General features: G+C 39.4%; 1 protein-coding gene across 1 annotated transcript in view; it reads right to left on the bottom strand.

Annotated features, from left to right (window-relative positions):
• Nucleotides 1-360: 360 nt before the first annotated feature.
• The window catches only part of dpp6a (dipeptidyl-peptidase 6a), a 66,470-nt gene continuing 42,546 nt past the window's right edge, over nucleotides 361-24,284 (bottom strand). The window contains exons 10-25 of the mRNA XM_057323424.1: nucleotides 21,250-21,277; nucleotides 21,008-21,046; nucleotides 20,378-20,485; nucleotides 18,191-18,282; nucleotides 16,416-16,463; nucleotides 16,206-16,324; nucleotides 12,640-12,687; nucleotides 10,670-10,768; nucleotides 10,492-10,561; nucleotides 8,726-8,920; nucleotides 8,483-8,537; nucleotides 7,040-7,139; nucleotides 5,815-5,873; nucleotides 5,671-5,743; nucleotides 5,519-5,592; nucleotides 361-2,913 (exon numbers count right to left, since the gene is read on the bottom strand). Of these exons, the coding sequence (XP_057179407.1) occupies nucleotides 2,764-2,913; nucleotides 5,519-5,592; nucleotides 5,671-5,743; nucleotides 5,815-5,873; nucleotides 7,040-7,139; nucleotides 8,483-8,537; nucleotides 8,726-8,920; nucleotides 10,492-10,561; nucleotides 10,670-10,768; nucleotides 12,640-12,687; nucleotides 16,206-16,324; nucleotides 16,416-16,463; nucleotides 18,191-18,282; nucleotides 20,378-20,485; nucleotides 21,008-21,046; nucleotides 21,250-21,277 (1,357 nt within the window). The 3' untranslated portion in view covers nucleotides 361-2,763. The remainder of the gene's footprint in view (nucleotides 2,914-5,518; nucleotides 5,593-5,670; nucleotides 5,744-5,814; nucleotides 5,874-7,039; nucleotides 7,140-8,482; nucleotides 8,538-8,725; nucleotides 8,921-10,491; nucleotides 10,562-10,669; nucleotides 10,769-12,639; nucleotides 12,688-16,205; nucleotides 16,325-16,415; nucleotides 16,464-18,190; nucleotides 18,283-20,377; nucleotides 20,486-21,007; nucleotides 21,047-21,249; nucleotides 21,278-24,284) is intronic.

The following is a 24,284-nucleotide window of genomic DNA, read 5'->3' on the forward strand; positions in this document are numbered from 1 at the left end:
ATTTAAATTACCTCTTTCAAGTGACTTTAATTATTAAATGTAAACTATGCGACGGAATTATTTGGACAAATTATATTTAAAAATGGTAGGCCTATAACTGAGGGCTGAATAATTTGCATTCCTGTTCCTTAAAATCTGGTCAATGAATGAGTGTTAAACACGTGGTTCATATTACCTACCTTAAATTTGTCACAATGAATGCTCACATTGAGCATAAATTATTAATATGGTATTATGCTATTATGAACATAACCTGTCATTCTTCCCATAATTTATTCTCTCTATTTTAAATATTCATCATTGGTATTAATTCACACATCATTTACACGATTAATTGTTATCAGGCAAGACATCAGGACATCGACAATGAAGGCTTTCAGTTTATTTTGGTTACTTACGTATTCATCCCTTTTCTCCAAGTGAGGATCAAAACAAATAACTGAAGTGATGATAAAATCGTTTGTATTCTGACAGTTGCCTCAATATGTCTAGTCTTTAATCAGTCAGTAAACAGCAATCCCATCATACTCTTGGTCCCATGTGATTCTTTCATTTCATTAAAGTTTGTAACAACAATGACCTCCACCACACCACATTCTGTTGGAAACATGGAAACAAAAACCTTCAAATGCTTTATGTACAAGAAACACTCAGATATTCAGAGACAAAAATGATATTTGAGTAACAATTATACATCACGCAGACAAGACTGAGATCTTACCCACAAAACTACTCCACATGAAATGCAGTTTGGTAAGGAGCATTCAAGCCGTCAAAAATACTATGCAGGTATTTTTAAAAAATAGCTTTTGAGTTTGACATGCATCAAGATTAACCAAGAACACTTCATTCAAACTAAAATAAGACACATTTCATCCTCAAGAGCTTTTATACAGTATGCAAAAAGTACAACCGATAATTGTTACTATACAGTACTGTGCAAAACATTGAGACAAACACGCAAAAATACTATTGATGACTACTTCTTGAAAATAAAGAAAAGGTGATGGGAAACATTTGCACAGTACTGTACTTTATGAGTGTTAAAGGAATGGTTTACTTAAAAACTCTGAATATGTTATTTCTTCACTCTCATGATGTGTGACTCTGGAAAAAGATGTTGAAAAGAAGGTGCAAGCTGCTCTTTTCCAGTGACAGTGAACGGGGCTGGAAAGAGTGCCATAAGAGTACAGTATACAAGTAGTCTGTATAGATTGTACATATACTGTAGTGTATCGAAGATTTTACGATTAAAATTTTGGTGTGTTACATAAAATGTATGGCTTCAGAAGACTTGAAACACGCATGTACTTAAAGCAAAGTTCAAGTGTATTTGCAGTAGTATACTTTTTTCAATACTACCAAACTGGCCCAAGTTGTAGTTTATATAAGTCTACTAATAGCACACTTGACTAAATGTCTCTTTTTTATGCAACCCCATTTACTTTCATTGTCTGGAAAAGAACAAGTGTGAACATCATCTTTTGTGATCCATGAGGGTGAATAAATGATTCATCATTTTTGTTTGGACTGTTCCTTAAATGCTCGTTACGCTTACTGTATGTACAGATATTTCGGGCGTGTATCAACAGATGTACTACAAACTGGCTTTTGAAACCCTCAAAGAGGTTTTAGCGTAATTCTGAGGTAATGTTGAAATCATACGTTTTAATTTCATGCTCCATTACTCGATCCTTAAAGTGAATGGAAAACCACTATTAGCAGGAGGCCGAGCGAGTTGGTTTTTGTTGACAATAAAACAACGCTAGCTTACACATGCACAAATAAGAAGTATGATATAATTGACTAAAAACAGCATCATCAAAATGCTATTACAGTGAATTGAAGTACAGACATGAATCCCATCAATCAAACGTAACAGAGTTTAATTACACGTGTTATTTATAAGGAGGCTCCTTGTAAGGAGGATTGTTTGCCCCCATAATAAGGCACAGTGACTAAATCAAGATAGTGTGCTTTCTCTAGCACTGACAGACCACCGCTGTAAAAAAATGAACCAAAAACAAACCAAAAAACAAGTGAAGAAGTAGGATCAACAGTCTTAAGAAACTGTCATGGTCTACAAGAATAATGCTCCCCTTCTGCTTGATGAAGTTTTGGCAATGAATAAACACCATCTAAATACACACTTGAGGTTATACGATTTCCACGCTTGAACACTGAAAACAAGTATTATCGATATCCAAGTGAATGCAACACCAGACACGAGCACAACTGGACATGAGAAGATCGTTTGAACCACGAATGACACTTTCTCTCGACAACGCCTCACTTCCCTTCGCAAAACACTGAATAGCTATTGGAAACGAACACCACATGACCCCTCCGTCCCACTGTTTAAACTCCAGGTATTGTGCGGTTAAGCCTCGAGTCTCCTGTGAGTTTCACAGCTTACTGGGATCCCATCTCGCTCAGCACTCAGTTCGTATGGCAGCATCTCATCCGTCCACGTGACGGACAGACCCGAGCCTGCGTCTTCTTCATGACCCTCGCGTGAGCTCACAGCTGGCTTGCCTGGTTGAGAGAGATGGTGCGGCGTCGGCCCGCAGCGGTTTGACGGATGGAGAGAGTGTGTGAGGAGCACCTGAAGGTAAGTCGAGGCGGGGCAGTCTCAGAGTCAGCATGCTACACCGCGAGGTGCGGAGGGACCGTTGAGAAGAAAACTGAAGAACAAATCTATGGGTTGCATATTATGTGGCAAAAGGAGCTGGCTTTGTGCTTGGACGTGACGGACGAGGAGCATTAACCCTCTTCCTCGCTCTCCTCCTCTAGCACCTCCTCGAACACTCGGTCTGGGAGTCTGAAACACTCCTCAAAGAAGTTGACCAGCGACTGACTGAGGTGCTGCCGCGTTCTCTCGTTGTGAATGAAGTGACCTTCATCTGGATAGATCTAATGAAGAAGAACGACATGATAATAAAGCTCATTAACAGCTGATGTCAGACATTAGGACATTTCACAGAACAGAGCTTTGAAAGTTCATTTAAGGACACAAGCTTGTTTGGTTTGTGAAAGTCAAACTCTGTTCCACGGGTGAATAATGTGATGCTGAAAAAGGTTGACTACAGCTGCAAACAATACCTTCCATTTTTCTGTCTGTTAGCTGCAGTGCTAATAAATGTGTAAGTGAATAAATGTACATATATGTGTTAATAAACGTGGAACGATGTGTGTGTGAGAGAAAATGCTGAACATTTCGAGTATACTAGCATACTGTATAACAGCAGCAAACTCGCATATGGTGACACGTTGATCATTTTGAATCTCATTTGTTCATGTCATACAATATGACAACTAACCAGTGAGATGTGAATTTACGTTACGATAATGATGTATGTTTGTGCATTTTGAAGCTTCAACATTTTACAGATCCTATAGACGTACAGTACCTGTCAAGAGTTTGGAAATACTAATTGTTTGTTCACCTTTTACAATAATAGTAAAACTCATTGAAACTATTGGAACTGTGGGAATTGTGTCTAATTTTAGCATCTTTAATAAACCCTTTTTCGTCTTTGAAATCAATAAATGTAATACTGCTTTTGTCACGAAGGTGCGTGGAGAAGAACCCAAATGCAGGCAGGCAATGGCAATGAAGGGGTTAACGGAATATATTTATTAAACAATAGACAAAACAGAAACAAAACACCCACGAGGGTGTAAAAAACAAGACAGGAAAAATAAACTAGACTGGACTAAACTAACATAACACTTGACTAAACATAACTTGACAAACTAAACTAAACACTTACTAAGACTGGACTGGGATCTTTACACAGCAACACAGGATCACAGGAACACTGACTGGCACGATACACATACACTACGTAGTACAATCACTACTAACATAGTACAATACACTAGTACAGGACAAAGAAACAAGAGGGTATATATAGGTAAGACAAACGAGGGATAACGACATGGGGCAGGTGTGGTTAATCAAACACTCAGGTAAGGATAACAAGGAAACGAGAGGAGCGGGGCCAATGACGAGACACTGGAGAGAACGTATATTATTGTCAAAAGGACAATAATATGTTTCTCTCCACACATAACCAAAGGCTTTGCCATGGCTCTGCTACAGGACCAAGAAAGACATGACTAAATGAAGCAGAGCCATGACAGCTTTAAATTACTGCTTTAAAAGAAAAGTCTTCTGTTTTTCTGAGCAAAACATAAATATCATACATTTTCCCTTGATTTACAGCAGACGCCCAATAAAATGTCATTCAGTGTAACAATCTTTATGACATATTAAAAGACTAATTACTTTCACCCTAAATGCTAATTAGTTGTAATTTTACATCTTTACAAATTTGCCACTAGCCTAGGTTTTGCCCATTTGCCTATAAGACTTTTTTACTCATTTAAAGCAGAATAAAATAATTTAAAGTAATAAAGAAGTAATATTCTTAATATTTTATATATTTTAATATGTGAAGTCAGAATAAGCATGTTGTTTGAATTTGTACATAAATATTGTGTTACACTGAACGATAAAGTAACATTATCATTCCAAAATTTTGACATTTTATTTTCCAAAAACTTAGTTGAAACCATTATGTAGACATTTGACTTACATTTAATGTGCTTTCTATGGACATAACATTTATTTTGATGGGGACATCGTAACGTCTTTGACCTATATACATTTATGAATTATATGTTTGTCTACAAATGTACTTTTAAACATCTAAGCATACACCTTGAGGTTCAAAGATTTTTAAGATCATTAGAAACATTTTAGTTGAGCGTTTCCACATTTTGACTGGTACTGTAAAGTGATGGCTATATTTATTTCATAAGTGTTTAACTGAATAAAAGACGTCATATACATCTCCGATGGCATAAGTGTGAGAGAATTTTCATTATTTGGTGGCCTATTGCTTTAATAGATGATTTCCACAGCAGCACTCGGCGATGAATATCTGCTGTAATTAATTCCACAGTCATTCAACCCTCAGCAATTAAAACAGAATGTGTTAGGAAGCAGAACGCGGAGAGTAAATCTGCTAGTGAAAGAATATAATGGGATTATAGAGCGTGCGGCGCATGAGAGTGGTCTGTATAATCTCTTTAAATGAGCTGCATGTGTTGAGTGTTTCTAATCCTTCTGCTGGCAGAAAGCGCTCAGACGCTGTGTTATACAGACACATGTGAGACGCTCCGTATGCACACACCTCACACACTTATACATGATTGACGGACATAAATAACATCTGCAGTTAAACACAATTTACACAGACACAGTGTGGAATTTACTGTGGCTTGACACAAAAACTACGCACACTGACAATGGGCTGCATAATATAACAAAACTACTGGAGCGTTGCAAATACAAAAAGTTAAGGTTTTAGGTGGATGCAGATAGTATATAAGTACAGAGTTGGTTACAAACTAACTAGTGCCCTTATGTAAACTTTACATCTCAACTGGAGTAACCCTAACCAGTAAACATGAATGCCTCTGTTCCAGAGTGTCGCTCAGTTTCTCTTACCTGCAGAGTGTAGTTTGCTCTCTCACTGATTAATCTGGAGATCAATTTGGCTGTGTGTTGAAAGTGGACTTTTTCTAAAATGTAAATGAAAGTGTTATTTAAGCAGCCTTCGGCTCATCTCAACACTGTAAAGAGTTAAAGAGACTACTCACCATCTGCAGTTGGATGAATGATTAAAAACTTCTTATCGACGAACTGAGACGCTCTGTACGCAAGGTTGGCCATCTGTGAGAGAAATAAAAACACTGTAAGTAGAGTCCACAGTGTTTGCCACTAAGAAAATTCATGAGGTGTACCTCGTATGCTCTCCGATCCGGTTTAGGAGGACCCAGATATCTTTCTGAGAAAGCTGAAGCTGAACACAGGAAAGAAAAGAATGGTATCACTCAACAATGACATCTGTGACGGGTTAAGTTCATTTGAAAGTGTCTGACCGTCTGACTTAGGAACACATTTCTGTGCTGTGGACTTTTTAAGATGTGAAGTATTGATTATGTTGAACACACACATGCTTCATTTTTCATCCTTCTGTTCCTCCAGTACTCTCCTGCAGTTTCGCTGAACTCCGAGTAATTCACATGTCATATACAGTATACACAGACATGAAGAGTAGGACAAAAAAACAAGCATACACACAGGACACAATCCCCACCATCTGATTTACTTTCAATTGTTTCTGAGTTTGGCTAGGTTTTTTCTGTGCCTTGCACCATGAGCGATGCCTTGTGTAGTTTAAAAAACACGCTTTTTGTTACACAGAGTACTACACTACACAAACAGCCGGATCAATGAGTGTATTTTGTTTAAAAGCTGAAGATACGTCTCTAGCAAAACTATCACTTTCAAAACCCGTCACATTCGGTGGAGGAATGAACTTGCAACCCTCACAATCTTCATCTGAAAATTCATTTAAATCCTTTTCTGGGAGCACTTAACTATCTTACAACTATATTGCATATTTTATGAAGTATTTAACAGAAATGTGGCATGGCAGCAGTACTTGTGCTCTCTCTTGGAGTACTTCAGCTGGTGCTTTGAAGTCACTTTCAAGAAAAGTATCTGTTAAATGCCAATGTCTCTAAAATGTTCTGTGTGGGATGTTTAATATTCAGTAGAAGGTTGTGGTTTACAATGTATGTGCAGCTGCTCATTTTAGATGTTTATCAGATATTTATAGGACACAAAGCAGTCTTAGCATTCTGTATAGGTGTGTGCTGGGATTATGGCTCTGATATGTACATCAAAGAATCTGGTGAAAATGCAGCTATTCTCATCAAAGTTTAACACTTAAGCCAAGACAATTGTACTTTTTCTTAATTTTGAAAACAGAACTGAATGATAATCCCAGCCTGGACGTTTTCAAACCTGTGACATTTCACGGCTATTTCTGTTTCTGAAGTCCTGTGTGTATGAACACTTATGTGCTAATAAGATACACACGCACGCACACACACACGCACGCACGCACGCACGCACGCACGCACGCACACACACACACACACACACACACACACACTGTACCGTATAGTGTAAAGTCAGTGATGGGTGAGAGGACTGCAGCACACTTGAGCACAGACTCTTCAGAGCTCAGCAGAAGACTGGTGATATAACCTCCATACACCTGAAACATCAACACAATTCAACTCTCATTACTTCTTATGCAATGATTTCTGACACGATCAGACCTCAAGAAAATGTGAGCAGAAATCCAGTCTTATACCCTCTGAACATTGATGATTAAAAAGCTGCAATCTTTCATGAGAAGAAACAGACATGAGTAAAAAAAAGAGCTTGCAGTCAGAAATGATTAGATTCTTTCAATTAAGTTCTCTTTACTGCATGAAATTTGCTCTGGACTTTAAGAGAAGAGAAGTTATGAAGTGTGGAGAACAATTAAAACAGCAAAATCTTCATATTCACCAACATTAAAGCTGTTCCAAACCTGAAATACCTTCCAAGCTAAATCTATAATTTTATCTATCCCTAAGCATTGTATTATATAAAAAAATGGATCACGTTATTCATGTTTACTTTTGGGATTTTACCTCAACTATAATACACAACTTGCCAATGTCAACAACTGTTAAAAATCACATCTTATTTAAAGGGATAGTTCACCCAAATCTAAAAATTCTGTCATCATTTACTCACCCTTTTGTCATTTCAAACATGTATGACTTTCTTCCTTCCGCAGAACACAAAAGATCATATTTTGAAGAATTTTGTTAACTGGCCCACATTTACTTGCATTGGTTTTGTGTCCATACAATAGAAGTGAATGGCGGCCAGTGCTGTTCGGTTACCAACTTTCTTGGTACTTTACATGTTATATTGCACACGTAGCTTTACACAGCAAACGGATGCAATAATCAAAACTGCTTTAGGTAGATGCTGCTGTTCATCTCTAGAATTCCTACTGACTTCAAATAAATTCAGTGATTTTTTTGTTTTGTGTTAGGGGAAGGGCAAATGGCAAACACAAGTGAGCATCCCTGTGCTGTTCTTCCTTTGAAGGGCTGAGCCCTTGAAGTGAGCTCTTTGAGTTTTTGCACTGACTGACCCAACACCTTCAACTGTTGCAAATAGATATTATTATTAACATTTTTTACAAATGTTTTCTAAGAAACTAACCCAAATGTACATTTTAAATATTTTGTCATTGTTGCTTCAAAATGTACCGAGACCCAACATCATGTGACCATCACATGTATCCTTTATTAACTTTGGATGAACTCTTCGGGAAGAAATTTAAGTGTTTTGAAGTCCCCTTCAAAAATGCGAAAACATTTGGAATTTACCCAAATATTCAAGAATAAATCACATTATTAAAGTAAATGTTTGACAATATATTGGCGTCCTACACTTCAGTGTTGTTATATTTTAGTGACACCCTTCTTAAAAAAAATATTCACTGTAGAAATCTTTGAGAAAAAAAGAGAAATCTTTAAGAAAATACGGTTTTACCTGCCCAAAAGCTCCAATTCTGGTCTTGTCAACGTACGGCTCCTTCAGCATAACTCTGTCAAACACATTCAGTCTGTCACTGATCAGATTTCAAGTGAAAGGTGCAGAATAATGAGAATCTCAATCACAGTTCATAGGCTTCAGATCGTCTGTGAGGGTTCATGGGACGTGTCTCATGTTTATCAGTATGTGTGCAGCTGTGTGTTGGCACTGATGGATATTCACAGATGGTGGCTCAACTACCTGAGGGCCTCCAGCTGGTCTTTTTCCTCGAACATCCCCAGCCTGCGCTGCACCTTATGGAGAAAGTTAGTCCCTTGAAAGCCACTTCCACGACCGTCAAAGCGCACAGCAACCGCCCCGAAACTGCTGACCATCACCAGCGGCCAATCAATGTGGAACTGCTCTGAGACCGACTGACTGCCTGGAGTACCATCTCTGAGAGAGAGAGAGAGTGCAGCACTTTTAGACATAATAGCCATAATCGCAACAGCAGAAATTTGGACATTAACAAAAGCTGCCTAATGTACTGTAAGTAGTTCAGCTGTTGAGATGATCTATTTCTATCCCACATGTACTGACTGCATGTCTGTCTCTAAAGAGAGTTCAGGTGACTGCTGCTTGTGCTGCTGCTGTATGTCTGATGTGTGCGGCGGGTTAATTGAAGGCCGTCGGTAGATAAACTCATCTGTGGTGTAATTACAGCGGCTGAAAGTGTGCGGCTGACAAGACAAAGATTAATAACACAGACTGAAGTCTATTTTAGAGTTACATGAGACCTGAAGCACAGCATGAGAAGAGCTGCACTTCTGTGTTAATAACATGACCTGCCGCACTTCTTTAAAGACCTCATATACTGGATTTATGTAAGGGATAATGTACAAGCAGCCGGTTGTTATCGGGGCTTATTTCGCGATAACAGCCGGCTGCTTGTACATTATCCCGCGTATTACACGGCTACTTGCCACATGAGAAAAAAACAGACATGAAATGTGAATTTGAAATATTTTATTAGCTCGTTTTAACCGAATGCAGACCTTCCTTATGGAAAAGCCGTTTACTTTTGGTTTTAAGGTTAGAAACGATGTTCAAATGTCACGAACAGGCAATTTGGTTTAATCATTTGTAAATATAATGTCATATATGTTATTAAAATTCATATTCATATTTAATTGAAAAAAAAAACCTGTCAAAATGATTTGTTGCATCCGGGTTCCCGTGTGTTATTCGTTTTGAGAGGTTGTTATCTGGGAATAATGAACCTGCAAATGTCGCGACTGGCCAATCAGAATCAAGCATTCCAATGTGCAGTGTAATAAATATACTGTTTTTATATCGTCGCTGTCGGGCGGAAACCTCCTATGTCCAAATTTGGTCAATTTCATATTTTTTCACAAATCGATGCTATCGGTCAGTCCCCATGTGGGTCTGTTATTTTTACAAATTATTAACCAATCTAAAGTTTTGAAAATAGCTTGAGAGCAAATCTCTTAACTCCATTGGAAACTTCAACTGTCTGAGAAGTCTCGTAACTCCACCTCTTCTTCACTCCGCTTGAGCCTCTCGGCATTACGTCTCCTGATTGAAAGTTTTTTAGACAATAACGAGTGAAAATAGTTAGGTTAGATACATTTGAGTAGGTCTGTTTTGTTAAAAATCGATAGCTGTAATGCTTCGGTGCAGAAGGAAGCCCGTGAGCCACGAAGGTAAGTTTGCGAGCAGATTCGGCTAATTTCCGCCTATTAGACAGCCTAGCTCATCGTTTTTTGTATTACATCACTTATAGTTCTTAAACCTTTAAAATAGAGTTTAGGAAGATGTATGTAACCACAGTCGTTAGCTTTGGTTAACTATTGAAGCCTTTTCTCTTGTCAAGAGGCTCAACGCGACCGCCGACTTTATTTGCGTGCAGATTAATTTCCGCCTATATTAGACAGCCTGTTCATAAAGCTGAAATATGTTGTGTGTTATGTGGAAAGAAACGTGGTGAATTGTTGCCATTTACTCACACGAGAAGCAGAAGCGGGTAGTGGGATGTTTCTATGAAGCCGGCAGGTTTCAGGATCTGCATGCTGAGGCCTGAGGATGACAATCTAACATTAATCTGCATCTGTGTTACATTGATATCCCTCTTAATCCTCCTAAGCGGTTCAACACAAATATTTAAACATGATTTAGATAACGTACTGTAATCCTCTATGTTTATCTCTCTGTATTCCACTCGCGGCATCTGGACTGAGTCCAGGCTTCTCCTCAGGTTCAAATTCAGCTCGATGTCACACACCTCTGCAGATAGAAAGATATTCATGTAAAGAAAAAAAGAACATAAAATCGACACACAGAACCCTTAATATCGATTGTTACATCATGAATTTAAAGTCCCAATGAAATTAAAATTACAATTCTTATTTTTTCACTGAATATTGCAGTGTTTGTATTATAAACACTTATCAGTGTGGGTCATTTTCGTTTTAAACATCATGTGCCCTCATAATCTTTTATCAACATCTAAAAATGCGCTTCCGCCCTACAGTGATGATCCATCGCTGATGACATCAGTTTGACAGTTTGGGCGCTCTCCAACTGTCGGTCTGCTGACAGTTCAAAATGCAACGCCTGTTTTTATACATCCAATCAAATTACCATGGAAAACACAAGCCACGCCCAATATTTTTCTTAAGTATTCTGTTTCACTCTGAAATGCATCAGAATATGGAAGTAAAGGCGATCGGAACTTCTGGATCACGGGTAGTTTAATGTTAAATTGAAATACAAAATATTTGCTTCTTTTTGTTATTAGAATATTTAGCTGATGTATTGAGAATTATAACGTTTCACTGCACTGGTATAAACTACTAATGTTTGGTCATTTGACAACATAAATATATTTGGGTGGTCCTGGCGAAATCCATTCTTTATCTGAAACAAAGCATCTGCAGCCCTCTTTAAAACCTTCTCAAAACCCGCAGAAATGAGTTTTGAATTGCTCTGGGAAATAAAGGTCTTGGATAAGCAGAGGTTGATTTAAAGTCGTAGATGTTCAGAGGTTTGGGGAGGTCAGTAAAGCAACGAATCGACAAGGAAAAGCATCCGCATGTCTGCCGGGTAAATCATCTGAATTTCACCTTAGTGTCACATTTAACGTAAAGAAGTCAACAGTGGATACGGTAAGGTAAGAAAAAAAGGAAAATGACAGGACAATAACTTTTTAGATTAGATTGTAAACTAATAGCATTGAATAAACACTCCTCACACACAGACATTAACATTCACTCCAGTGTGATATTCTATCCAGAATAACATGATTACACAGAAAGGTCACATTATATGGAAGTCACGGCGCATCAGACTATAATCCAATCATGTGTGAGTGTTCTCAGCGTGGGGCTGAGAGGAGATCAGCATCGGAATGATGCTGTGGGCTAATAATGAAATGAATTATGGGTGTGCACGACTGGACCAGTGTGAAGCATCTTCACCAACTACTGTAACTGTGAGTGAGTGTGTCTGTGTGCACAGGTAATTCACTAAAATACCAGTCAAATGAGTGAAGCGAGACCCTGCAGAGACCACACACACGCTTACTGTGGTTTATGGTCAGTAAGTAATTAGTTACTGTGATTTAATTACTTTCCTCTTGAAAAGTAAAGTAAGGGATTACTCTTATTATTTTCTGTAATTTAATTACAGTTACTTCTGATGTAATTGAACTAAATACTGTGTAATATATTCAATAGTGGACACAACATCAAAATTATAAGTCTAATTTTAAAATGTATGCTTTAATGTATCCTTCTCACATTTGTATACTTTGGTCAGTTAATAAGAATAATTTGTGTAGTTTAATATTATTTGATTGAACTTTTTCAGAGTAACTTTCCATAGAAGTAAGTATTTTTATAATGTTTTGTCCCCTAACCTTATCCCTAAACCTAACCATCGCGATAGAGAGAGATGACAGAGAGAGAGAGAGAGAGAGAGAGAGAGAGAGAGATGCAATACGAGAGACGACGGAGATGAGGAGAAGATGAGGTAGGATATGCCACACTGATCACCGTAGGGGGCCTAGAGAGAGAGATAAGAGGGGGCTGAGAAAGAGAGGCTGAGAGAGAGAGAGAGAGAGAGAGAGAGAGAGAGAGAGAGGGCTGTCTACTTACTCTGTTTGTCCAGGGTGCTGTATACTGCCACAAAAGGAACTCCAGGACCTGATACAACACAGCAACACATACAAAGTCATTTGCACTATTTGCATTTTTTATAATGCATTTATTACTGAAGCTCAACAAATGTTATTACCTTATGAAAACAGTTTAAAATGCATTAAAATCAAATGTGTTTTTTGTGTAAGGGAAATAGTCAAGTTTATTTCTATAGAGGGTGTTCACGCGCCTGCTTGAGTGGTAAAACACTGGGCATAATAAATGGTTACAATATCAGGAAACACAATTCCACGCAACATTTGAGTGTCCAAGAACACCTGATTCATTTGTAAGTTGTAAGGTAGTCGTAAGGATCACCGTTGAGTCCAGCTGCTTGTAATTTCAGCAAATAATTGCGTTTTAGTCCCGGTTTCTTTGTTTCTCCCATTGAAAGCAGCCAATTTGCTGAGTGTTTTACCACTCAAGGGAGTGATAGTGATGTCAATGCATACCCTCTATAGTGCCTTTTACAGTTTTGCATTGTTGCAAAGCAGGTGTACAAAAAACCCCTAAAAGACAAAAAATATAGATATAGTAAAAATGATATGGATTTGGTGTGTAACTTGCCCATCACTGTCTATGGACAACAACGACAACTCAAACTGAGATATTATGTTGTACAAACATTGTTTTGTGTACAATAAACAAGTGGAAAATACCCCAGGTGGACTAAAACCACAAGACACCATAAGTAAGGGATAATGTACAGGCAGCCGGTTGTTATCGTAGAAATAAGCAGTGTGTATCACACTGAAGGGGCTTATTGTACATTATTCTGCTTATTACACGGCTACTTGCCACAGTAATGTAAATCTAGCACATCCAAACAATACTTTTTATTCGAAATGTCCATTAAACCCACCATAAACCAGAACTGAGTATGATTTGTCTAACATATATCATACCTTGATGATAATGAATAAATCGCTTAAAAAAGTGTTATGTTTTTGTAATGTTTTTTTTCCTATTTTCACATCTCCAGAAAACCATTAGCAAAACAGACAACATCCACTACTGTCACTTTTGGTAAATAAATTCATGCTTGTGAGAGAACAAGCTGCTACCGCTCCATAATAATAATGAATGGCTATGGTAGCAGCGCGACAGGAAAATGTTTTTTCCTACTTCTGGTCACAGTCGCCATATTGTGAAATAGGCGAATTCTCCCGGAAAAGCACGCCCACGTGTCAGCCCGCCAGAGCGAGAATAAAGAGCACGCCCACGTGTCAACCAGGGAGAGCAGGAGAAGGAGCATGCGCACACATCAGCCAGCTGGAGCAAGAGAGAGAGAGCACTGTGATCGCAAAGTTCAGCTGTGTTTGTTTGTTCACTGCATTTGGGTGAGGAATGTTATATAAACGGTGGATATAACACTGGATTTGCAGATTTACAAGAACTCGGTTAACACATTTGACAAAGACATTTTATGATGTGTCACAGCATTGCGTTATGTCTGGTTAGGACCCGGCATTAGGCACCGCAAAGCATATTTTATGGACAGCCCTTTACAAGTGCTTTATAGTTCATCTGAAATACCGCAGAGTCACTAAACTGAAAAAGTGCATGAAAGCTTTCACTGTCTGAGCATCGGCTTGAAGAAGCTTTTCACGAGCGTTTCTTATGAAGCAGACAAACATCTCCCATCGTAAACACAACAACCGTTCTTCCAGGAGTTCTGTCATGATGCTTCATGAATACGACCACTAAAGCATTCAAGCCTTCAAAACAAATCGGCCGCAGTAGAAATCAGCCTTCCATTCGAGAGACAGAGAGAATGAAATAATCGATGCACTTTGCAGAATGGAAACTTTTGAACAATGAAGGAGCCACTATATTGAACCAATGTTGTTAAAGTAACATACCCGTTATGAAACTCACACCATAACCTCTCTGCAGTTGTTTTCATTTATAGCTCTGCGGTGGTGTATTTGTGTTGTTCCTTGTTTGATACCGATCAAGGCTACATACTGTATATATTATAACTTATATTTAACAAATGAGGGGAAAATAAGCCTCTTCAGAACACAAAATAAAAGTACAGGCTCATGGTCTCCAGATGGACCATCACTGCAACAGTGAATTCACAACTGTTTACTGAAGTCGGGGTTAAGATGAGGTCAAAGACTCCCAATACAGCGTCTTTTGCTCTAACAAAACAAACAAAGATCGAACACAGGGATCTCTTGACCTTCAACATTTCTGAACGAATGTACACTTTTCTGTCTTACACTCAGATGCTCCATTCATTCATCAATAAAATGACAACTTTACAAATGTTATCACATCCTGGGTTTAATAGCAATCTGTGTAGTTCAGTAAATTGGGGTCTAAAATAACAACCAAAAAGCCAAATGCGAGTAAAAACAGGATGTAACAAGACAATACAATTGAGTTCCGACCTCCTCCATACTTGGATACATACACAATGATGGACCAGTTGTGAAGGTTTATATCGTTGTGGCGAAATAAAATCGTTTTTTCTTTTCCATTAATACTGTGATATGTAAATAAGTGTGCTTTGATTTTATATTCACTAAATTAAATATATACCTTGGTATACGGTATATCAGTATCGAGAAATAAAATTACTCCGTCAGTACCGTCATTCCGTGCACACCTAATGGAATAATATAACAAAATTTATGATTTAAAGGGAAAAGTTCACCAAAATGTCTTCCAAATGTCTGTCTTTGTGTTTAACAGAACAACCAAATTTAAACAGGTTTAAAACATCTTGAGGGTGAGTGAATGATCACCTGATTTTCTTTTTTTTCAGTGAATACTGAAACATTAGTTCGATGTGACTTCGATGTGACCTCAAATGATGTTGCATTCAGTATGGCTTGGTGACGTCTCAGATCCTGGCCAGTTCGTGTGTCTGCATTTCAACCGCAAAAGCTGAACCAGTAGCGAGCGAGCATGCGTTCATACGTGTTTGTGTGTGTGCTGCGCACATTGCGCTGAAGCAACAGACAGGGAGACGCATTTCGTCTAGTTGTGAACAATGGCACAACAATGAAACAACGGTGCAGAAATCAACGCTAGAAATATTTATGTTGTTATAAGTAAAAAAATTGGCCTGTTTTAAGACTGTGGCGGAACAAAATAGACTATGGTGGGCCGCCATAGTCTTGTCAATGAATGGGAAACACTGTATATTTCTTTCACTTTGGATGGCAAAAAGTCATAGAAATTCAGACTGTACAACAATCCCAAAAACGCATGTATTAATTTAAACAAGTTTTTCCTCAGATGTGTTCATTGTAGCAGCAGCAGGATACCTTGTAAACACAAGTTTGTTTCTCAGCAGACTGATAAAAGCTGTACACTCTATAACTCATGTAAATTACAAAGCAGTCAAAGCCAATTATTCTAAAACTGGCAATAAGTAAACAAACCCTGAAAGCAATGCAAGTCAGTAGAAGAGAAATAAGTCACACCCGCTGGCGTATTCAGCAAACAGGACTACAGCTCTTTATTCTTTATGATGAGAGGAAAGCGAAAAACAAAGCAGTGATATCTACCTTTACAGTCGAGCAGAAAGTAATCCCTGCTGTGACTGAAGGAGCCAGTGACGTATCCACAGCTGTCAGTGAAATCACAGGACAGACAGCGGCGGTTGAAGGTGCCGACCGTGTCTGCGCTGAAACAACCACAGACACATCAACACTGTCAGCAAGACAACAGCTGTGACACCAGCAGTCACATGAGTCATGAGTATATACTACATGTACCTGTACAGATGTCTTCTTTTAGGATTGTCCTCAGTGCTCAGGAAATATCTGTTCATTCAAACAGCACAATATCAACACATGACTGACTGACACAAGCAGTGAACCCAAACAAATATTTGGACGGTTAAGAGTGACATATAGAGTTTTTAAGAAAGATAACTTGTCAAGAGAAACACTGGAGTAAAAGTTCAGTTGCAATGTGATAAAACAACAATGACATTTAGACATTTTTAAGTTTGACTAAATATATACAGTATATTCAGTACTGTTTGTTTATGGAAGTTTGTTTTAAAAATATAAAGAATTCATGTTTTTGAGTATTTACCGGTAGTTAAAAAAATAGATGTATGGTAAATATAAAAATATATAAATTACAACCAGTAAAGATGCAATCCTTAAGTGGCTTATTGCTTGTAAAAATGTGACAAGAAGCTTTAAATCGCTAGTTGCACAAGATAGCGCCGGTGAGCTTTTGGGATGCCAGAGTTGGCAGATACTAGGGTTGTGTATCGCCAACAACTTCACGACATGATACGCATCCCGATACAAGGCCACAATGCGATATGTATCCCGATACGGGTCAATTTTTTTATTACATTTATCATACGACAAATTTACAGCAAAATATACTTGCAGAAAACTGCCATTCATAACTACTTATCATTTAATCTGACAAATCAATGCATAAAGTAGCTTTGAGAATGAGTATAAAGTTGCAAAAGATCAAGTCCTTATACTGAGACTCTTGTTTATAAAACAGGGTTTTTAGGCTACATCATATGTGTGCATGTGTTTCACAAATAGACAATATGTCTAACGAATAAATATGAATATATGCATTGACGTGCAGTCAGAGTAAATAGATTTAATTAAATAAGAAAGTGTTGAATTGAAATAGATGACGTATTTCTTTTGAGATGTCAGATTTCTAGATATAATATTATTAATGTATGGGTGCTGTAAGATTTAAGCAGGTCTTTGCTCTTCACTTTCTATTACACGCACATTTACTGTCGCTCTTCCACGTCTTACTTTTCATGTAGTTTCATTGATTTTAAACGCGTGCAATAGTTTTATAGTGGATGAGGCAGAAGCAGTGCTGCGTCATGTGTGTTTTGAATTAGCGCCTACACGACACTCATTTTACACTTCGCCTTAAACGCAACCATTTAAGTGAATGATACGAGAATGCGCTTTCGTGTTTAACTTACTGCGCTCACGGATGCAGAGAGAAGGTGAGAGAGCTCGCTCTTCATGATCACATGCTGGTCACATGAATATAGAATCATGAGGGGTGATCTGTACGGATCACAGATAAACTCCGATCAGATCCTTATATTATTTATATATATTACTTATAATATAATTTTGTGTAATAATTGGCTAATTTCAAAAGTGCTGCAGAGTTGTTACGGAGGCAGATGTATCGATGCGCGCATCGTCAGGAGCTCATGACGATGTATCGCCATATCGATATTTTGAATACAGCCCTAGCAAATAAGAGTGTTTTTTAGATAAAAATAGAAGAAAGTACTATATCAGCGATATGACAGATCCTCTTTACATTGCTGAGCACTTCTTTAAGCCAAAATAACTCTATAGTGTTATACGACCGGAAATTGGTCGGCTGACGCAAAAGCTCACCTGCGCCATGTTGTGCAACTAGCCCATTTACTATATCTAAATACATATAGATGATATCAACATGTATCATTTTGTCTTGTTTTCTGATTGGAGCAGCATATACTGTTTCTGGTTTTGGTTGTTTTGCTCACATTAACTGGCTGTCCTCATCATAGGCCAGAACGCGTGTGACGTCCCAGTCTCCAGATGTGATGGACTGTAGAGTATCTGTGCTGCTGTTGGGCTTCAAAGAGAACACATAACATATATAAAATTCATACTGATGAATCGGAATAAAAGCCGATACAACGGTATAGTGCATATGAATTGCTTATCATTTATTTAAAAATATATTTGGAATATATTAATGATAGAGAAGTTGATGGTCCTAAAGTCTAAACCAATCTGACATAATAACTTTACTACACGGCGCAGCCGATTGGTTCCTTCCGTATCAGCAGCCAATGAGCTTGCTGCTCTACGTTTAAATCTCGGCTAGGGATTGTCGTAGCAGTGCAGCACGTTTCAGAAACCCTCCTCCTTCCCCAGCTCCACCTGTATAGATCTGCTACAAGGTGATCACGTACGCTATACGGAGGTAACTCATATATGTTATACAGTATGTGCAGCAGCAGCATTCCTTATATGCACACAGGAGCACGTTGTGGATGTATTGGCAGTAGCAGGTCTCCATTTCTCGCTCCGCCGCAGAGGCAGCTGCAGCGTAGCAGATCTATTCCGCCAAGACCAAATACATTATATGTCATGTACACTACCATGCTAAAGAGTTGTCATGACAGAAATGTATTAAAAATGTATTTGTAAATATATACCATTCACATCTAAGCAATACATAAATAACATTTCAGATATTAAATGTTAGATTCAATGACCTAAACAATCCAACTGTTTGCTGCCATTTAATGTTTTTGAGAAAAATAAAAAGGGTATTTTATCCCAACGGGCCTGTTGCCCAATTTCATCTTAATGTGTGTGATATTATAGAAAGAGAAATTAGGCTTTCTAAGTCTGAACAATTTACTAGAGTAACTGAAATAGCTAATTATGTGGAAACCAATTTTCTGTGTAAATTAAACTCTTGTGCACTGTAAAAAGCTGACTTTAACACATTAGGAAACCAATTGCTTTGGGAAACTGAAGTAAAGAATTTCATTTGAATGAACCAGTCAGGAATCTTAACTTTATTTTTTTTGTAGTAAAATTAACCACTTTGCTTTAGAGTAGCCCTACTGAGAAAAATGCACACATTTCTACAGCCCAGTATTTGCAATATTGTGTATTCACAAATCAACTATGAATTATATCATATTTTTGTCATAAAACAACTATATTTTTGTAAATAGTTGCCCTCATAGGTACTAGTTTTTCCTTTGGCTGGAAGCTTGGATTTTCTTTTTTCTTTAAATTTGTTAGTTATTGTAATGTTGTTAAATACTTAAAATGTCAACCTTTACTGATTGACTCTAGATTTGTTTCTTGCGATCTCCACTGTATTTAAAATATGCTATGTTTCATATCAGATATAATATCATATTTTATAAACAATCAAAAGGATATAAGATAAATAGAATATTTTCGAGTTTGGTTTCTAAATGTAATTTATTGTAATTGTTCTGTGAAAGTAACGCGATTAGAATAAATAGAAACAGTAAACGTCCACTATTCTACAGCGTGTTAAACTGCTCCACAATTGTCACATTAACCTTTTCCAGTAAATGCACCACATCTGCTTTTCACACATACAATGTCTTTTTCCTCTTTAATTGGTAACGCTACCATTCACACATTAGCACCAAAATGCTGTTAAAACTCTGTGAAGTCATTTGCCAGGAATGACCTTTCAACAGCTGCACCATTTCATTCCCAGAGGAGTCTAGTAAGAGAATATCAACCTGTCCACTAATTTCTTCATCCGCTCGGGTGGAGAGAAGCTCTTTCATTTCAGCATCTGTTCATTAGGATGACATTACTATGGCAATGTAAAATAAGCAGGATTTTAACTCTTGCATTGTAGTCTTAAAACTACAACTACATGGCATGCAGTGAAACTCTACTGGCTCAAACTCTTTGACACACTAGCATCATGCTTATGTTGATGTAATGTTCATGTTATAAGTTCTAAAACCTGCAAAACGCTGGAGTTGACTTGACAGCAAACCTCCAGGACCTGACATTAATATTTGGGACCAGTGGATTTTTGAAGGGACAGGTGAACAAGAATTTCACTTGCCTGACCAAACAGCAATAAAAACTCATAAATAATATAACTAATTGTTTATATTTGAGTGGGCTGCCTCTTCGCCTCTTGCTGATCCTACCTGCGAGATGGACATGGAGATGTGAAAGAACTTTCCTCGTCCTCCCTGTGGGATTGCTCTGGTGAAGAACAGCCTGAGTCCATCTTTAGAGAACAGCGGCTCTTCGTTCTGTTGAGAAATGTGAATTTAAATGATCATTGCCTTCATTATTTTGATTTTCTCCTCTCGTGGTAGTTTTTGTCATTTGGTTTCCTCTGCAGATTTTCATAATGGCTGAATTATAAGAGCTGCGGGAGCACTGAAGTCCACAGCGCAAAGCGGTCATATTTCAACAACTCCCAAAACATTCCAAACAAAACAACATACATTAGAATGTGAATGATTATAATGATGCATTGCTTCTGTAATGGTGCGTCTGTTTGCGCCATGAGGCCTATTTCTGCAGGAGCAGTACGATCCTTTATTCGTGATATTGCACAACATTTCATATGGCAACTCCCCTCGAGCGAAAAACAGTCATGAAAATCTAATCAGGAAAAACAATATCAGCTCATGTACGGTACTGCAGGGGAATATGATAAGACAAACAACATCAAACATCCTCAACCATTCAAATCCATTACTCTAGACTAACATTGACACATCGCCATGCTTTTTGCTTCAGTTAAGTCGGAAAAGAAAAATACTCACCTGTCTGTTTAGCCAACCCTCGCTTTCATCCTCGTGTTTCTGAAACAAAGAGAAAATCAAATCACTTGGGAAGAACGCAAAGAAATATCCTACTCAACAATCACAAGCGTGTGCATTGCTTCTCTTCCGAGTGCCTGATTTCTGACACGTTTATTCCAACCCAAACCTTCATATCCAATGAAGGATGAGAGTTGAAGAGCCATGCGTGTTAGCAAACAGAGCTGAACAGAATTCTACTTTACTGGAGTGAGCAGCGAAACAATGTCACAGCTATGGAAGCACAGACAGTAAAGATCACATGATTGATGTTTGGAGAAGTCGATTGAGAAACTCTACTCACTCTTGTACAAGATGAATTTGACATTTGTTGGTGAGGATTTTATCTGCTGGTCCAGTCAGGCCAGAGTTTAAAGGCGGGTCTGGTGGAATTTCACTTCTTTAAATTTAGTTAGAGTAGTATAGCTGTTTGAGCATAAACAACATCTGCCAAGTCGCAGCGCTCAAAGTTCACAGAAAAGGAAGATATTTTCTTTAACAGAAATCATCTTTTAAAGACTACAATGAACGGCTTGAGACTACAACAAACATTTTCCTGTGTTAGTGACATCATGAATTCTAAAATTTACGTTGACCCTGCCCGCTGGAACACGGGTGGGGTAATGGGCGACACACACTCGACCAATCAGAGTGTTCCAGAAGGAGGGACTTCATAGAACGAGGAACTCAATAGCCTGTTTTCTGAGGATCCAAATGACGGTGTAAATCACAGGTGAAATATGTAATATATCACCTGTGATTTATCTTGATATGATATCTTGAAAATCGAAAAATGAACACCTATTGCTTAGCACATCATAAACATAATAAAGAAAAATAGGCAAAACAGAACACATTTAAGATTTGTACATTTATTTGCCAATTTTGACAGTTGTGAATATTGACCATACGTATTGTTTTAAAGCAGCTACACAGAATATTCATATTTGTTATATTTAAAAGTGATCTGTCATCAGAGGTGATTGTGTCAAAGTAATGTCCAAATCGCAAAGTTGCAGTTCTAAGATAATACAAATCGTGCAGTTAGCTTTGGCAGTTTTGTGTAATGCAGAAAAATGTTATTTGAAAATAGTCTTTTTTAAAACATTTAGAAGTGATAAAAAATTGGTTTTATGGCATTATGAGCTCATTTTCTCCATCTGTTGCTTTTGAACACATAAACAAGTTTAATTCAATATGTATGCTTCCTCAATGCTATAGCAGGGGTCACAAACTAGCGGACTCCGGTCCGAAAGCGGACCGCGAGATGCGTCCGTCCGGACCTCAAAGCCTTTTGACATAATAAATAAATGAACGCCACATTATATTCTAATGCAATCAAATTTATACCAGGCACATCAAGGTCCACTCAGTAGCAGTTTGGGTCCTACGGCGCCACGGACAGTTAACATATGCGGCGCGCACTGTTGCTACGTTCAGACGTCGGAGAGTGAAGAGAGTCGAGACATAGAGACAGACTCGCTGCACAGCGCGCAGACGTAGCTCTCAGTGACTGAAAAACAATGTCCTTTTCAAAAGTTAGAAAAGTTGACGCTGAAAACGTCTCGGTTACGTTTGTAACCTCGGTTCCCTGATGGAGGGAACGAGACATTGTGTCGAACCGACAGATGGGGTTCGTCCTTGAGAACCAATCACTTCCGACTTCTTAGAAAAGGCCAATGAAAATTGGCGAATGAAATTTGCATGCCGGACTCCGCCCCCGGATATCCGGGTATAAAAGGGAGACGGCGTGCCTCATTCATTCACCTTAGTTCTGAGGAGCCTGAGACCTCTCACGACTGCTGCAGTGGACAGCACGTGTTGTGGCAAGCTTGATGCGGTCCTGGAGCCCCTCGGAGATGCCGCTCTTTCTCACTTCACGATGAAGACGGCTCTCGGGAGGACGCTCAAGAGGGTAGCGGACCTACAAGCATTCTCCGTGTCCACAGATTGCCTAGAACTCGGGCCCGGTTATTCTCACGCTATCCTGAGACCCCGGCCCGGCTACGTGCCCAAAGTTCCCACCACTCCCCCGAGACACCAGGTGGTGAACTTACAGGCGCTCCCCACCGGGGAGGAAGACCCAACCCCATCCGTGTTGTGTCCAGTACGCGCATTGCGCCTCTGCTTGGACCGCACGCAGAGCCGCAGTAGCTCTGAGCAGCTCTTTGTCTGTTTTGGAGATCAGCAGGGAGGGCTGTCTCAAACAGAGATTGGCGCATTGGATCATGGACGCCGTCACTATGGCGTACCTGTCCTAGTTCGCCTACGCCCACTGGGTGAGAGCTCTCTCCACACGGAGTACAGCCTCCTCGTGGGCACTGGCTCGAGGCGCCTCTCTGGCAGACATCTGCAGAGCTGCGGGTTGGGCTACACCCATCACCTTCGCGAGGTCCTACAGCCTTCGCGTAAAACCGGTCGGCGAGTCTTGCGGGCATCAGGCAAGACCGGCGACCGGTAGGGTGTACGCCTATGACAGTACCTGACCCTAGGGGGTCAGCGTACTACTAGCCTCCCTTCTTCCCCCACTGGGTGAAGAACAGGCACTCCATCCATCACTAGCAAGCACCTCCTGTGGGCGGGCTGGGCAGAGCAGCCCTGCCCCTTAGGCCGGGTATCACCTGAGTTATTCGCAACATAGCTCTAACCGGACCTAGTGCTACCAGACGTTGCAACCCCCCAGCAGGGCGGTTCCGTCTGATGTATCCTCATGCTGGTTCCCACCTTGGTAACCCATGACCTCCTTAGGTGGACCTCCACCTCGCGGTTAACTCCTTCAGTCCGCACTTTCTTCCCATGAGTTCTCCCCCATCGGTGAGACCATGTTGGTATCTCCACTAGTCTCCTCCCTGGGTAGGAAGTGGTCTCTGTAGCGCATCCCCCCTTGAGGAAGTAGCGCTTACCCAGTGGCCTTACGGTTCCGGGCGGCTTCTCGCTGTTAGAGAAACAAGGCCGCCGCCTGTGAGGCCGAAGGTAGGGGCCTTCCCACCTTTCAAGAAAGCTCTGGGACCCCCTACCTACCCACTGGTAGGTTACAATTTCGCGGTAGCGTCACGGCTGACACGCCCAGGCCAGTCACCGTCGCTTCGTTGAGATTGTGACAGGGCACAGTGTTATGGCGTTTTCCATTGGAACCCCATCTGTCGGTTCGACACAACGTCGAGAGACCGACAGAAAGGGAACGTCTCGGTTACGTTTGTAACCTCGGTTCCCTGATGGAGGGAACGAGACGTTGTGTCCT

Source organism: Triplophysa rosa, linkage group LG23 (genome assembly GCF_024868665.1).
Source record: "Triplophysa rosa linkage group LG23, Trosa_1v2, whole genome shotgun sequence".
Taxonomy (NCBI): Eukaryota; Metazoa; Chordata; class Actinopteri; order Cypriniformes; family Nemacheilidae; genus Triplophysa; species Triplophysa rosa.